Raw genomic sequence first — 16,493 nt, 5'->3', positions numbered from 1 at the left:
CTCTCTCTCTCTCTCTCTCTCTCTCTCTTCATTTAACGTAAAACTTGGCACTTATGAAAATTAGAAATCTAAAGCGGCAGAGGAAGATCGTAACGATGAGAAAAAACTTTGAATCCGTTTTGTTATATGTGCTTGATGTTCATATTGTGATAGTTTCATTTTCTGCATTTGCTGATATATTTCATACATAGTCTAATATTTTATATTAGATAAATCTCGAAAATTTTATTATTATTTATTATGTATTATTTTAAAAAGTAAATCATTTATATAAAAAAATCAAAAAGGCATATTATACGATGAATCAATCACCAGTAAAGACTCCGTTCAAATTAAAATTATAATTCGAAAAAAATCGCTTAAAAGTTTAATAAAATTTGGCACATTGCAGTATTATAATAGTTTACAATGTTTACATCACTTTAATAAAAATTAAAATATTAAGATACCTAACATCTAATTAATTAATAAAGTAAGGAAAAATTGAATATACATCGTTACGAATTTCAATGCTTGAAAGCGAATCCATCTTATGTTTTACAGCAATACATCGCACGTATGTGGATAGAAAGAATTTATTTTTTTTCAAAGATTCTTCCTGACAACGATAAAGCCAACATACGTATGACACAAAAGATGGACATTCGTCTTTTATTGTGTAAAGTAAATTAGTAGACAATAAAGTTCTTTCTCTGTTATATGTATAAGTTGAGCGTTTCTGTGTAACAAATATTTCCACGGATTACTAATAAAGCAAAATTTCTATTACATACGCAATGAAAAATTTTGCAGCTGTCCAATTCAATTTATCATTCAATAAAAATATTTATAAGAAAATAATGATTAATAAATCTAAATCTTTTCATAACGCCATAATCTGCAAATCAATATGTATTAAATTTCTGCATGCTTTTTCTTCTGCGTGACTTGGCATGTTATGCTTCAAACGGTTTATTGCCATCTGTTTGGAATTGATTTTGCGATAGCATATATCTTCCATTCTAATTGGCAATTGGACGAAACGCTCAACGAATCTAATAATCGCGCAAATTCTCTAGTACAATAACGTATTAACACATAACATATGATACAATCTACAGGCTAATATGTACTATACGAACATAACTCGAGTGTGTTAAAATCATCCCTAAGAAAACGCAAAGTCGTTAATAATCGACAATAATCGAATTTTATTGCCGTTTATTTTTTCCTTAATGCACGAGATTAAAAAAAATTGCCTTTCCATCACGGTTCCAACGACGGTTCCTCTTCCTCTTCCATCGATCTTCTTCTCCTTCTTCTCTCACTTTTCTCGTAATCGAATTAATCTCCTGGTGTGTATTTTCTTCGTCTCTCCCTTTCTTTCTCTTTCCTTTACTGCTCCACGTCATAAAAAGAAGAGCACTTGATTTGTTTGTGATTACTTTCACTTTATATTACCACACGACACAAGCGGGCAGAATTTTGATCAAAATATCGCAGGCAGATTTCAAATGAAGAAAAAAATATAAGAACAATAACGCCAAAAATAAAAAAGAAGATAATCACATCAATCATGCTCGATAAAAATCAATGAAGGAATAAAAGTAAAAATTTCGTTATTTGCAGGAAATGTAATTGGAACTTAATGTGGAATGTGTATTAAATTTTGTATAATTATTTCAGTTTCACATAATTTTCTTTTATTAAGTTATCCAGCTATTTTTATCTGTTTTAACTGCGAAACTGCAATTTTATACTTTTATTTTCCAATCACATAACAATGAACAATAAAGAATCCATTTTACGTTATAATGAGTGGATTTGGTGAGCGAATTTGAATGATGAATTTATTTTTTATACCGCATCAACACTTCGTTAGTAAGAAATACATCTCTTTGCAAAAGAAAAATTCTAGAAATATAATTGATTTATAACTTTTAGTTTTATAATATTTAGATCTATAATTTTTAGTAATGTAGACTAGATTGTTATTGTAGAGCAGATTGATTATTTTTCTAAAATATATTTTTAATTCTTATTGTTTAATCGCGGATATTAAAAACTAAATAAGTAAATATAGCTTAGAAATATATACCGATATATTACAATACGACATTTATCAATGACTTATATACTATATGTTAATATAATTGCGATATTATTGCAAAAAAATTGAAAGCGGTAATGTGATGAGAAATTATCTTATTTGTTCCATAAAAGGATGTAATAAAAAAGAGAGTGGATAACATGAATTTATGTTCGCAAAATCCATTAAATATATGAGATGAAAGATTATCACATTAAATTATTATAAGCAATAATTAACTTTCATCGCAGAATGTACACGTTTATATATAAATATATTTTACTATTATAATAGTGTAAAAATAATATATAAATTTTCGTTACATAAAAAAGATGAACCACATAAAATAAAATAAAATACAATAAAATCTTAATCGTGCATTTTCCACGCATTGGTTCGAATTGCGTCAAAATGCTGCAATCATTTATTAACTCAATAAAATGTTAATTTAAAAAATATTAATTACTTTAAAATATTATATTTCATTGTTTGTTTTGACGCAATACAAACATGCTCAACGAATAAAATACACTTATAATTTTAACATATAAAACAGATATAAGCACAGGCAGACTGACAACAATTCAAATCACACCATGCGCATACTTTACAATGCCGAATCGTCCATAAATAAAAAAAAGGGAATTTATCGGGAAAGATATTTAATTTAAAATTTCTGATTGGATTATAATCGCAATAATTTTAGCTTTATTTAAAAATAAATATTACTAATATTTAAAATCGCAAAATTGTTATACATAATGAGAACAGGATAAAAATTATGATATGATTTTTTCAACTTATATTTGAAAAAAGTTAATATTACTTGCAAATATATTTTATATTACAATTTTTTTAAGAAAAGAAATTTTTTTAATTATCGCAATTATAAACTAATCAGAAAAGCGTAATATTGTTACGGTAAAAAAAAAGAATCAGAGGTATGTTCTCCAAATTTAAATCAATAGTAATTAAAAATCAGGAGGAGTGGTGATATGAAATGATTAATTATAATAGATGCAGGAAGAATAACGATAATTACACAAATGACAAGTCACAATATGATATTGGACCAAGTCGAGGAGACGTGCGCGATTATATGGATCAAGAAAATGTACTTACCACAAATCGATTGACTTTGACCTTCGGTGTGCGCGGAGACTCGTTAGCTTGCGAGCCAAGGGACTCGAAACGAGCTCTAAGACTGCTCGCCGATTCTATGCTGGACTGCTCGCCCGTACCCTGGGCCATCTCCATTTCGGCGACATGATGATTGCTGACCTTGCCATCGGTCTCCTCCCAGTGCTCGAACTTAGCACGTAGAGTCTTGGCGCGCACCGCATTCTGCGCTTGTTTCAAGAATTCATCCTCTACCTAGCTCGATAACAGGCGAAATGATTCCGTGAATTATAGGGTGGAGTCGTGTCGATCGGGAATAAAGAACTGTTTTTCCGAAATTTTGAATTTTGGAACAATGACCTATCTCAAAAATTTGTGTCGACTTTTTAAAATTGTCTAATAACGTTTAGGCAGCCTTGCTCTGGCCACTTTCGAGATTTTAGTAGATCATCGCATTTATTAATAATTAGGAAATTATATATATCTGGCGTGAAGAAAACTTGTTAGAAAAGAGCAAAAAGAAGAGACAGACTAAAAAAATTTCATAATTGAAATCAATAATTTAGTCTTATTTTAACATTACATTTTACTTATCTGATTAGTAATAAGGCTCATAAATTTCAGAAAAACTAAGAAAAAAGAGGGTTACGAGCCAAAAATTATTATATAAAAACAGAATAAAGATTACATTTTACACAAGAAAATTTTAAAGAAATACAAAATAATATCTATAGAAATAGAAAGTTTAGAAAGATATTAATTCGATGTGTTATGAGACATGCAACTTTTATATCGTTCTTATTATAATCCTTCTCTTATATATTTATATCTTTTGTATTTCTTTAAAATTTTTCAATTTTTCGTTAAAAAGTCTTATGCGAACATAAACCTTATCAGAAGCACGGACATAGTTGGGATCTCTCTCCTCAGCGCTTTCATCACCATCGGTTTCTTCGCCCTCTTCATCCTCGCCTTCCTCCGAGTCCGAGGCCGTTGCTTTGGCGAATTTATCCTCAGGGGGCGGTGTGAAACGTTTCAAGGGCTTCGGACCCTCCGGCAGTTCTTCCTTGCATGCATTCTCTTCCATCTGCCGAAAGATGGACAGCATCTTCCTCGCTGTGTCTGTGCGCACCACCTCGTCCACCCTGTCATCGGCTCTGACTACGTCTGGATCGCGGTAAATCTCGCGATCCGGTGAATCCATCTGCGAAAGAAAATACATGTTTAATAACAATCAAATGTAAGTTGAAAAAATCACATAACTTCATTATTATCCCGTTATAAAGCAATTTTATAATTCTACTTAATTATTATTTTTATATAAGGTAATATTGAACTATGTTTCGTAATAAAATTATTTCTTTTATTTTCGGAACATCATGGAAAAAAACACAGCTGAAAATTTCACTGATTCAGCAAATCTATAGTCGTAATATACAGACAGTCAATTTTCTATGTTAAAATAACAAAATTAATGAATAACATTAATGATTTTTTTGTTAAACCATCAAATCTTTTTAGCTGTCGATGTTGAATTCGCGTAGTAAATTATAGGTTTGCTGTAGCATCCAATTAATTTTTTCATGATGTATTGATTTTTTGATGAAAGAATGTATTTCTAATTGATAATTCTTTAATAAATTTTTTCGTCCCGAATTTCAACCATACTCGAAGTATATTATTCTGAAATTATCTTTTAATTAAATTATATAATTCAAAACCATATATTTTTTTAATTTAACGCGAATAGATTTTGAAATACAAAGTAATTATTTTTATCAGAGAAATAAAATTAAATTGTACAAATATATTTTATATGTAAAGAATTAATTGTATTAATTATTTTAATAATTATTAATAATTTATGTAAGTATTTAAAGTTTTTGTACATTAATTATGTTTCTTTCTTTTTTCTCATACTTTTTTATAGACGTCAATATATCACGAAATTATTGCAAGTTGAATATATCTTCGTGTATCAACATATTCATTTATTCACATAATTGATGCTGTTTCGAAATTCGTAGAGAGAGATTATATAAGACGACAAGGACAGATGATATTCAATTAAGAGCACACCTATATTGTTTATCGCTTGATAATTTTGAAACTGAATGGTTGAATCATAATACGTCGTCGGAGGACTCAGCTAGGCCGAAATGTTTCTTTTTACAAATCGTATCCGGCATGAGTCATTCGAGGATTCTGAGTCAAGCGTGAGCGATACGGTTATAAATCTTATGTAGAAAGTACATATATAGATCTTTCTTTTTTTAATAAAAAATATTATATTATAATGATATCAGTAAACGTAATATATTTTTGAGAATTAAATAATATTTTAAAGAAAAAATAGCTATATGGATAAAAAATTCAATTGCACTCAAATTACAATCTTGAAAAAATCAATGTGGAAAATAAATTAATAAGAAGCCATGCAACATACACAAGTAAATTAATAAATATTAGCATGCTTTGCATATTTCAACTAATTGTAAGATAATAATTGTAATATAAAGATTTCTATTATATAAAACAGAGTCTTTCTTCTCGAGACAAAGGTTTTGACTCTTCTCAATCGCCTGATCGGTCTGTCCACGTTTATTACTATACCTGAACCCAAGTGGGTCAGGTAAGTTGAAAACCTGATTGCTGATCACGTAGAGTGATCGAAGGTTGTTCGCGTCTTGCAATATTTTAGGAAGACTACCCTTGCGCTAGTTTAAATCGGGATTAGGACTGTTAATGAATCGATTTTAGTTAGACAAAAGGGTTGTGGTACCCGCTTCAAGGTTAGCATTTAATGACGATAAATTGACAAGTTTAAGAGTGGTATACGCACTCTGTAACGGTCAATTGCCGTCACTTGATCTGTTCCATTCGCTTCTCGTTTATGCCAACGAATCAGTACTGTAGCAAAAGTGTGAGTCTCGTTTATTTTGAAAACGAAATTTTTAAGAATTTAAAATAAGCACGTTATATATATAATTAGAAGGAAATAATTAAAGTAATTAGAATTGAAATAAATAATACGTATAATATTGAGTTGTCCGGAAAGTTTGTGCCGCAAAAGATTTAAATTTTTTAATTTAATAAATGAAATTTATTAAATTAAAAATTTAAATCTTCTGTGTTTCAATTTTCCTTCAAAATTGACATGAACTTTCCAGACAACCCAATATGAATTAAAGACGAAAAAAGCGACTATGTTCACGTTTCAATCATTATTAATTAATCGTTTTTAATTATTTTGCAATGGAAAGATAGAACCAAAAAAAGATAACTAAAATTACATTGTAAATTACAACAATCAAATTCTCTCTCCGAAATATCTAAAGATACTAAGATCTAAGTATCTAAAGTATCTACTACATATTCTAAAGATTTTTTCGCATTGAACACGATGTCGTTGCACAATAAAATTGCACATCGTTGTAGACTTTAAAAGCAAGTTTTCATTTTGCTGTAAAAAAAAGTGTTAAAAACGACTAAAAATCCATTTCATCTCAACATCCTGATGGGCTATGCAAATTCTGACAATTATGTTCAATGCGAAAAAATTTTCAGAAAATTTATGTCACTTCGAAGAGAAAAAAAAGTGATTTTTGTTGAATAGTATTATTGAATAAATTAAAGATATTGAATAATAAATAAACATCAAATTAATCCAGTGAGAATTTTCGCTTGAAAACGTCAGAAAACCGATAATTCCCATGCAATATTAGATTATATGACAGCATTTAGTTTTGAATTAAGGAAATCTCCTAGTAAATCGTCACATAAATGAATTATGTTATTTATTTTTTAAATTAAAATTGTAAATGCGAATATTACAGAAAATTATATATTAATAAATTATATATTAATTATATATTAATAAATTATATATTAATAAATATATTAATAAATTAATAAAAAATTAACTGTAAAAATGGTGATTACTGTCGCAAAGATAGTTCTGTATTCTCTAAAATGAAAAACACTTCGAAAAGTGTCTCTAAATTATGCTTGAGAAATCTCTAAATTAAAAATGCTTAAGAAGTCTTTAAATTAACTAATCTGAAGATTACAATTTTATTTTTAGTTCTGACAAAACAAAAAGAAAAAATGCTTAGTAATATCTTAGTCGGATTTCGCGCTATGATAATAGAGTCGAGAGGATCTACGGGAGAGTACTTCCAACGGAATTCCATAAAATCATCAGTCCAGAAAGGATATTTGATCACACGGTATCCCTCTGCCGGCACGTCAAGCGGCAAATCAAGCCACGTCGAGATTGCGCCCCCCCGAGCGACGTCCGTTCCTTCATCGTCGACGGAAACGCTCTTATAATCACACGACGAAGAGATCTCGATTGTGTATTCATCGGAAGCTACTTACGAACAATTAACAATTCGATGAAAACACATTGCGGTTGCACATATTAATCATTCGCTCTAAATATCTGAAGTAATTGAAACTTTCATATGAAAGTCTCACGCAATTTTCGCTATATCTGCAAGCGCATCAGAATGTATCATTCAATACAGAATAATTTATAATTATGATTTCTCCTATGTTAACAAATATACAGATAATATTCCGAAAAATACGATTGCGATTTATACATTGAAAAAAATCTTAATTTCAAAGAAATATTTCTTTGTTCGTATTCAAAAAAATTATTTCTTTGAAACAATATCTTATTGTACAAAATATCTTATTTTCAAAGAAATTTTCAATGATCCAAAGAAATAATTTTTTTTAATACGAGCAAAGAAATATTTCTTTAAAATTATGATTTTTTTCAGTGTGTTATAATATATATAAATCGAATGCAAATGTAATTAAACAATTAATCGATGTGCAAATTAATTATTTGAAATTAATTATTTTCAATTGTCGTAGCGACCATGAATTGAGACTCAAACATTGCAATTTTTAGAAAGCTTGGATATTAGATATCAAGTACAGTACTCCGAAAAATCCAATCGCGCAGCAATACTCCGAAGTAAATGGAACGTTCATGTATATGAAGTGTATAATTTTTATGGAAAGTAGAACACAATATTCCTCCTCGAAGAAACTTCGATTACCAAACGGTATCTTGAAAAATTGATTGCAATCGCAGAGCATAATTAACCGCCGCATCGAATGCTTTCCAATTAATTGCCAGAAAATCTTCCTGTCGATCTTATAAATAAATATGTCATTCATAAAATATTAATAAAAAAAAATCTTCAATTATAACCGGAATCCTGAGTATTAAGTCTCCAATTTCTCTCACAGAAGTCTCTCAAAGAAGAATATGTAAATTATTCGCAGATCGTTAACTATGAACCGAAACGCTCATTATATCCAGGCATTAACGATTCATCAGCTTGCTTTTTGCACCACTTTTTCGGAATGTGTCGCTCAGAAGAAACTTCGGGTAACTAGGTATGTTAAAAGCACAGTATTTCCTATCGCAATTACAGAACCGAAGCGTTTGTCGGACCGATAATTACCTTTCCGTGATTATTAAAGCCCCTTTGGCGAGCGGAACGAGACTGAGCGTCGTCGTTCAAACTGCGCGAGTCCGGTTCGCCACTTCGGCGCGCTTCTTGAGGGAGACTCTCCTCCTCTTCGATTCGTGAGAAGTTCGTACGAACGGCGCGACAGCCGGTTGCTATGCCGTTCACAAGAGGATAGGGGACCGACGGTGTGTGCCCTCCTCTCTTGGGAGTGTGTGTGTGTGTGTGTGTGTGTGTGTATGTGTGTGTGTACGTGTGTGAGTTACTGCGAGAGGCCTCGTCGCGCGTCGCGCCTTCCCTCGGTTAAGGTTCCCGGGCCCAACGCGCCGGTACTCGGTCCGCTTGTGTTGCCCCGCTTGCTCTTCACGAATGGAAGGATGTAGGAATACTAACGGTAAAAGTATGGCTGCTGCTGCGCTGACCACTTCGGGAGGGGGTTCAAGGACAGCCCGGTTTGTTGGAATCGACTCGTTGTGTCGTGCGTTCCGCGCGAGGCGCATTGCCGCCGGTTCCCCAAGAGATGCACGAGGCCCCCTTTTATTAAGCCGTATTCGCGAACGACAGTGAGACTTTGATAATTATCGATAAACTCGCATCTCATGGCGGGGATATATCGATAGATGAAAGAAGATATGAGGGGTTGCTATCCCAGTAAAAAATTTATCATGCATGAATATGTATAAATATGTATAAACATACATAAACATGCATAAGTATTCAAAAACATATATATTATATATGAAATATGTCCGTATATGTTTATATATCCTCCTTTTAAAAAGGTAATTTTCGCACTATTTGTTTTAGAAAAAAATCAAGTTTGAAAGAATGTAAAAAAAATTACTTATGTATAATTATATATAAATTATGCATCATTATGTATGAGCAATTTTTTTACATTTTTCCAAACTTGCTTTTTTCTAAAAAATAAACAATGCGAAAATTATTCCTTTAATTATTTTTTATGTTTTCACATTACTATTATTATTTCTATTTCACTAAAAAATAATTTTACAAAAGAAAGAAGAATGTATGAACATATATGGACATATATTTTTCATATATAATTATACATGTTATGAATATTTATGCGTTTATGTATGTTTATACATATTTATACATATTCATGTATAAAAAATTTTTATATTCTTGCGAAATAACAATTTCATTCTTTGAACTCTAATACGAATATTTCATTTCTAAGATATATATATATATACAATATTGGAAATAAGATTTATGATTCGAGCGGAGTACTTTCTTTGTTATAATAGGAATATCAAAAATGTTATTTATAAAAGATACAATTTAAATACCTTATTACTTTTTTATCATTCGAAAAATTTTTATCTGTAAAATATCAAAAAAATATAAGAATCAAAGCGAATGCAGGTGTTACTTAATCTTGGACGCGATCTAAAGTAAAAAAGAATAATTAAATATATTGTAAGACTCGGCTTTACTCGGAATAAATTTAATTATATTAAAACGAGAAAGTCCTCTTCAATCTGAAAAAGGTCGAAACGTTTGAAAATTGTTATTAAAAGTTGTTTATTATTTCAATAAAGTTTTATTATAGCATAAATTATCTTGATAGGCTCTAATAGCTCTTCTCGTTTTAATATAAAAAAATTAATTGCAATTTACTTTTTAATTATATAGGTATGGCAATCATAATTTTAATAATTATAATTATCTTTAACCAAAATTTGAAGTTAATATTTTAGATAAATTTTGAGCAATTAAGGGATAAATGTTATTTAATGGAGAGTTATGTAATCGGAAAATAACACAAAATCACGTTAGTGTTTTTAGTAGTCAAACAAAAAAATAGAATGTACATAAAATGCGGATGATTAAAGACATGATGCAATTAAAACAGTCAAACATGTATGAGCGCACACATTTCTCCTATCTTAATTGAAAATGAGATCACGCTATTTCTCGGCAAACCAATATCTCCTTTTACAATATGAATTATCTCTTATATCTCTAATAATAATATAAATCGTGTTAAGATATCTTTACATTTTTTTCTTTATCAATAACCTGAAAATCCTTCAGGTTAAATCGATAATAATATCATTGATAAATGCAATATACTCGAAATACAATACAAATATATCTATCTATACACGATAATAATACTTTCACAAATAGAAGAGAGTCATTATTTCAAATAATTCTCCAGCAATAGACTATAAAAATTTTATATATGTCTATTTTTGTTAGTCTAATAATAGTCAGTCATTATTAAATAAATAATATAATTTAAGCGATAAAAATGAAATTATATTCTTCAATTCGGATATTTAATTATTCCTGCTTACTACATTCTTATTAATTCCAGAGACGATAAAAATTCTTAAGCAAAATCACTCCATCAAATAAATCATGTAGTAAATCATGATTACCGTTTAATTAGTTGACACGCATAAGATTGTTAGAGAAAATTAACACAGACATGAATCAATCAACGACAACAAAGTCGAAGGATCGAACCTTGACTTGACCGTCTCGAGGTGGCGTAATGCGAAATTGCTTCCGCTGTTTCTCCGGTTCCTTATAGGACTCGAAAAATTTGAACTTGTTCGAAATTTCCGACGTTTCTACTTGGATCTCCTCGGTCGTATCTGAGCTGCGCACTACATCGTCTGAGACTTGACGACCCATGAACGCCTTTCTCACAAATATTTCAGAAATTATCATTACTGGACGCATTATTGACATTGCATGTGCGTTTAGTGAAAAACTTTACGTTCAAAAACAAGATACATTTGCCTCAAAGATACTTTCTTTGTTTTTTTAACTATATTACTTTGAATTTTATATTAATCAATGTCACAATCTAAAAACCTTTTTTTGAATAGAAATTATATTAAACAAATTAGTACTTAAATTTTTCATTTTTTATAGATACCTATTAAGAAAAAATACATATTTAAAAAATTTTAGAATTAATTTTCCAAGCTATAAGTGTTTAAAAGACTGTATATAAAAAATAGAAACATTCTATTCTCGGAATTTTAGCAGATTCATGTTTTAATAATTTTCGTGAATCATGAGCTTTGGCTTAATTAAAAATATAATATATATAATAGATAAAAGTCTGAAAAGATAAAAGACCGAACTTACATCTCGTGCACGTCGTGAGGTCTCGGTTGGCGTTTTTGGATGAACTGGCGTCACTGGACGTCCTGTTTTTGCTGCAGTCGCGTCCAGTTCCAAAAAGAGTGATCGGGACTTCCTGCTGATGCCTGTATTTTGCGTGACCAACATATATTATTATAAATATAGATTATCATAAATCATTCATAAATTTAAACTGTCAATTAGTAAAGATACTTTCATCCTGCGCAATTCGACAACTCATAACTCTATTTTTGTTCGGAATAAAAATAATTTCTCATATAAAGTCGACAAATAATAATATGACCTCTTAACACAGTCTTCTATTCAGTAGAGAGTTTTTGCGCGGAACGTCTCGTATTATAAGAAATACTAGGTTACTTTCTTTTGAGTTTTTCTCTCGAAAGAGTTCATATAAGACAGATATAGATTAATAACTGTAAGATCTTTAAGAATTGTTAATCTATTATATAAAAATTATTAAGTGCCTTCATTCGCGCGTAACTATGAATAACTATTTATATCTTCAAAGTATGAAAGGGTACAAACGACGAAAACATTTGTTATATATTTCTCACTGCGACTGGACTTTCGTTACATGGGTACTTCTAAGTTCATCACGTAATTCCTTTCCATTCCTATATAATTACAATTATATGTAATGTAACAAGTAGTGCGATTAAATATTTCGTCAGTCTATTTCAAATTACCATCTCGACGTCTAGGTCTTTTCGCAATTCTCTAGTCTTCGCGATTCGCAAGTCATTTAATTACTGAAAGTCCATTTTATACCTGCTGCGATCACCTCCTCGTCGGCTTTCTCCGGTTTCGGTTTACTATCAGTTTCGTCGTCTGACGCCGCGATTGGCTCGCCCCGTTCAAATCTCTCTTTGAGGGAGCGAGCGTGAGTAGTCGAGTGCTGAATCTCTTCTGCTGCGTTTATCTTCGTAACACGGTCGCTTCCAGCTACTGCTTGTTGATACATTTCCTTCATTTTACCCTGTTTACCCTGTAAAAGAAAGAAAAAAGAAATTAAAACAATTAATTTTTAAAATTAAATTCAGCAAATATAAAGAAAAAATCTGTCGTATTTAAAGAGCAGATTTCTAAGGAAAAAACTGGTCAATATATGTATAAACGTTGCGAAAGAAACATGTGCAGCTGTTCTCTGAACAGTTCAATTTACTTTTATGACATTACACGCGTAATGATAATAAAAAAGATACAAACATCTGCGTTAATATTAAAACCATTATAACGGACGTGACTTTTTTTCTCAAACAATAATATCATAAAATAATAACAAAAAGCTTACGATCTTATTGTAATATTATCCTTTATAGTTTTTATAAAATTACTGAAATTACCAAGAACAATCGTGAACGGATTCCTGCGATTTCTTCCTTCCTAGCCTCGCGCTGAACCTCGCGTCTTCCCTGCTGGCTGGTGCTCTCCCAACGATTTTTGATGTCGTCCATCTTTGAAAAGCTGATCGGTCGTTCGCGTGTAGTGCGTTTTGACTTTACGATTTCAGTTTCCACTTCTAAAATGGAAAAAATAAACACAATTATATACTTTGATTTTTATAATCAATCTCCTAATACTATAATATACTTTATACTTTATACTTAACTTTCATAAATTAAATGTAAATTGGTAAGACTTGTTAAAATTTAATATTTTTTATTTGTGAATATTCAATTCATGTACATAAAAGAAATACGCAGAGTGAGGATAATAAATATCATCTCAAATAACAAGCTAATATAACATATGTTGTGAATCAAAATCATCAATAAAAGATATAAAAAACGAAGTCGTAAGTTACAGATCAATGACATGACTTATTACAAAATTATGACACAAATATGATGAGATACATAAGCTTATATGATAGGTAACATAAGTTAAAATATAACTTATTTTTCTATGCAATAACTAACATTGTTCAAACTCTACCCTGCATCCACATAGATGTGTATTAATTGGACGCATGACAGTCAAGTTGACATATAAACAATTTTTTTATCAGAGACAGATTAAAAAATTTGTATTTAAATTGAAAATTTATATTCAACAAGTCTAATAAATCTATAGATTTTTATTGCGTATTTTTTTTTTAATATTGATGATATTTTCTTATTGATTACCTTCGGTTTCTTCTGCCTCCACTTCATCCTCACTTTCGCTGGACTCTTCATAAGGTATGCCATTGAGAGATTCGTCTGCCACGCCAATGTCCATGCCTTTCGCTTGAAATCTGGATGAGAAAACGTACGTAGTAGTTATAGATATTTTGCACACGATGGATGCGCCGTTACGCTTGTTGTAACACATTTACTCTGTATTTTCTCGAGTTTCAAATTACAAAAACGAAACTGCTGACTGCTGAATACTGTGAAAATCTCTTTATATTGACTTGTATCCACATATATAATGTAATAAAATTATCAATTTATATTCAAATTAATAATCGCTATAATAAAAATCTGAATATAATCACAATCTTGAAATTGTTTAATACGTTTTTTGATAAATATACTAATTATAAAAAATCAAAATCGTAATATAATTATAATGAGAGAGAGAGAGAGAGAGAGAGAGAGAGATTATATTTATATAAGTGGAACAATTTCGCGAATTAAAATTTTTATTATTTTTAATTAGATTTGACTTATTACTCTAATCCTCTATGTAAAAAATATATGCAATAATTAATAATTGTATGTCGTTTCGAGAAATGCCCATCCGGCGAAATTACAGGCTTATTATTATCTTCAACAGAAGTAAATCTGTGTCGCAGTATATCATGTTTTAAAATTATTGCTCGTAGAGAGAGCAGTATATTATTGAAGAAAGACACTTGACTTTACTATCTAATGTTTATATATATATTTATACATATGTATAAACAGTCGAGAAAATTTTAGAAATTTTATGTATAGTATGAATATACAGATTTTTTAATTAAAGCAATTTATTCTGTAAAAATATTTCAAGAAATATGTCATCCGATTACTCACTTGGCCAGTTTACTAAGGATGCTGGGTGATCTCTTGACGGCGATTTGTGATGGTGATCGTTCGATCTCATTGGTGTTCTCCGTACTAGCTTTCTCAAAGACCTGGAAGCGCGACTTGACGTTTAAGCTTGAAAGTTCCTCGAGTCCCAGATCAGGTTTGTCGGAAGCTGAAATTCAGATGGAAACCTTCTTACTTCTTCTCTTTTAGCGATACTCATAGCTGATCAAACATTTCAACACCTCTCTTTTTTTTCTTCGGCGGTAAACTTGTTAGACCACTCGAGAACGACAATTCGCGGAAAAAGCAAAGTTGCACACACTACACGAAAATTTTGAAAAGCATCGGAGAGAGTTAAAAGAACTCATATTGAGAAGAGAGAGAGTTGAACCTATCATCGTGACATGATAACATACTCAGATCAAACATGAGCCACAGCGTGGCTTTAATTTCAAACATCGATCATGTTACGACTCTTACAAATTTCTTACATTCTTCCCATGGATGTCATCGCATACCATTGCGACGAGATATTATCCAATTGTTTACTCTCGAGAGCTATTGCTATATCATATATAACATAATATCATTCTTACGATTTACGATCGCACATCTCTCGCAAATAACAATATTTATTTCTTCATTTCAATTCGCTAGCAATTTTGCAAACTATTACATGTATGACTCTCATATATTTAAATAAATTTTTTAAAAATTCTGACCGAGTTAAATGAGATAAGGAAGACACACAGGCAGACACGTATGTACAATATGTTAAAATATACTAATTAAGGGGATTTTGCTCGTGAGTCTAATACATGGAGCGTTAAGAATATTATCATTAAATGGCCACTTTTTCATGCAAACAAAAAATTAATTTTAATATCGAGAGCAGGATTATGTACAAATTACATCGTAATTTTATGGAATATATCAGTAATTTATATTGCTTTGTAGATCCCGAGAAATATATGACTAATGAAATGCTCGGCGTTAATAATGATTCATGTCCCATTTTATTAATCGGCACACCAATGCGGGACACGTTACGCGATTTGATGCACAGATAAATTTTCGATTCAGCAACCAATTAACGATTAAAAAGCCACTCGCAAAAGGGACACATTGAGCATTAGGAGCAATCGCCAGATCGCGTTCCACGCCACTCACACACGTCGAACGTTGTTGTTGCTGTTGTCGTTACCTCTGACCACATCGGGCGGCAATTCTTTCGGCTCGTTCTCCCGTATGATCAGCTCCGGCTTTCGAGGTCGCACTGCGGAGTTCACAAGACAACTCTTTGTCACATTAACGATACCTCTCGTTCTCTCAGCGCTCGGACGCTTGCGCGTAATTATACGAGGGGGAAGAGAAGAAAAGAGAACTGTAATTCTAGCCCCTGTGCTAAGGGGCTTAATAAACTGGGTCTTAGACGACCCACTGACGGTACTCGGGTCCCCTAAGTTATGTCCGCACATTAAAGCAACATTACATTGTATATCTGAATTCCATATACTATTGTCTTCATTGTAGAGAACTGGGGACATATTTCTTACCATTATTATTTATCTTTACATCAAAGATGCAATCTTATTTTTAATTATGAATTTGTAAAAACTATATATATATATATATATACATATATATATATATATATATATATAT

General features: G+C 30.8%; 1 protein-coding gene across 1 annotated transcript in view; it reads right to left on the bottom strand.

Moving 5' to 3' along the window:
* LOC105617163 overlaps nt 1-16,493 on the bottom strand; it is a 37,072-nt gene that overhangs the window by 3,871 nt on the left and 16,708 nt on the right. Inside the window, exons 10-18 of the mRNA XM_012198765.1 lie at nt 16,033-16,104; nt 14,832-14,997; nt 13,959-14,068; nt 13,176-13,351; nt 12,601-12,817; nt 11,815-11,936; nt 11,182-11,358; nt 4,077-4,391; nt 3,191-3,442 (exon numbers count right to left, since the gene is read on the bottom strand). Coding sequence (XP_012054155.1) covers nt 3,191-3,442; nt 4,077-4,391; nt 11,182-11,358; nt 11,815-11,936; nt 12,601-12,817; nt 13,176-13,351; nt 13,959-14,068; nt 14,832-14,997; nt 16,033-16,104 — 1,607 coding nt within the window. The remainder of the gene's footprint in view (nt 1-3,190; nt 3,443-4,076; nt 4,392-11,181; nt 11,359-11,814; nt 11,937-12,600; nt 12,818-13,175; nt 13,352-13,958; nt 14,069-14,831; nt 14,998-16,032; nt 16,105-16,493) is intronic.

Source organism: Atta cephalotes, assembly GCF_000143395.1.
Source record: "Atta cephalotes unplaced genomic scaffold scaffold00001, whole genome shotgun sequence".
In the NCBI taxonomy this organism is placed as follows: domain Eukaryota; kingdom Metazoa; phylum Arthropoda; class Insecta; order Hymenoptera; family Formicidae; genus Atta; species Atta cephalotes.
This window is presented reverse-complemented; position numbering and strand designations above follow the sequence as displayed.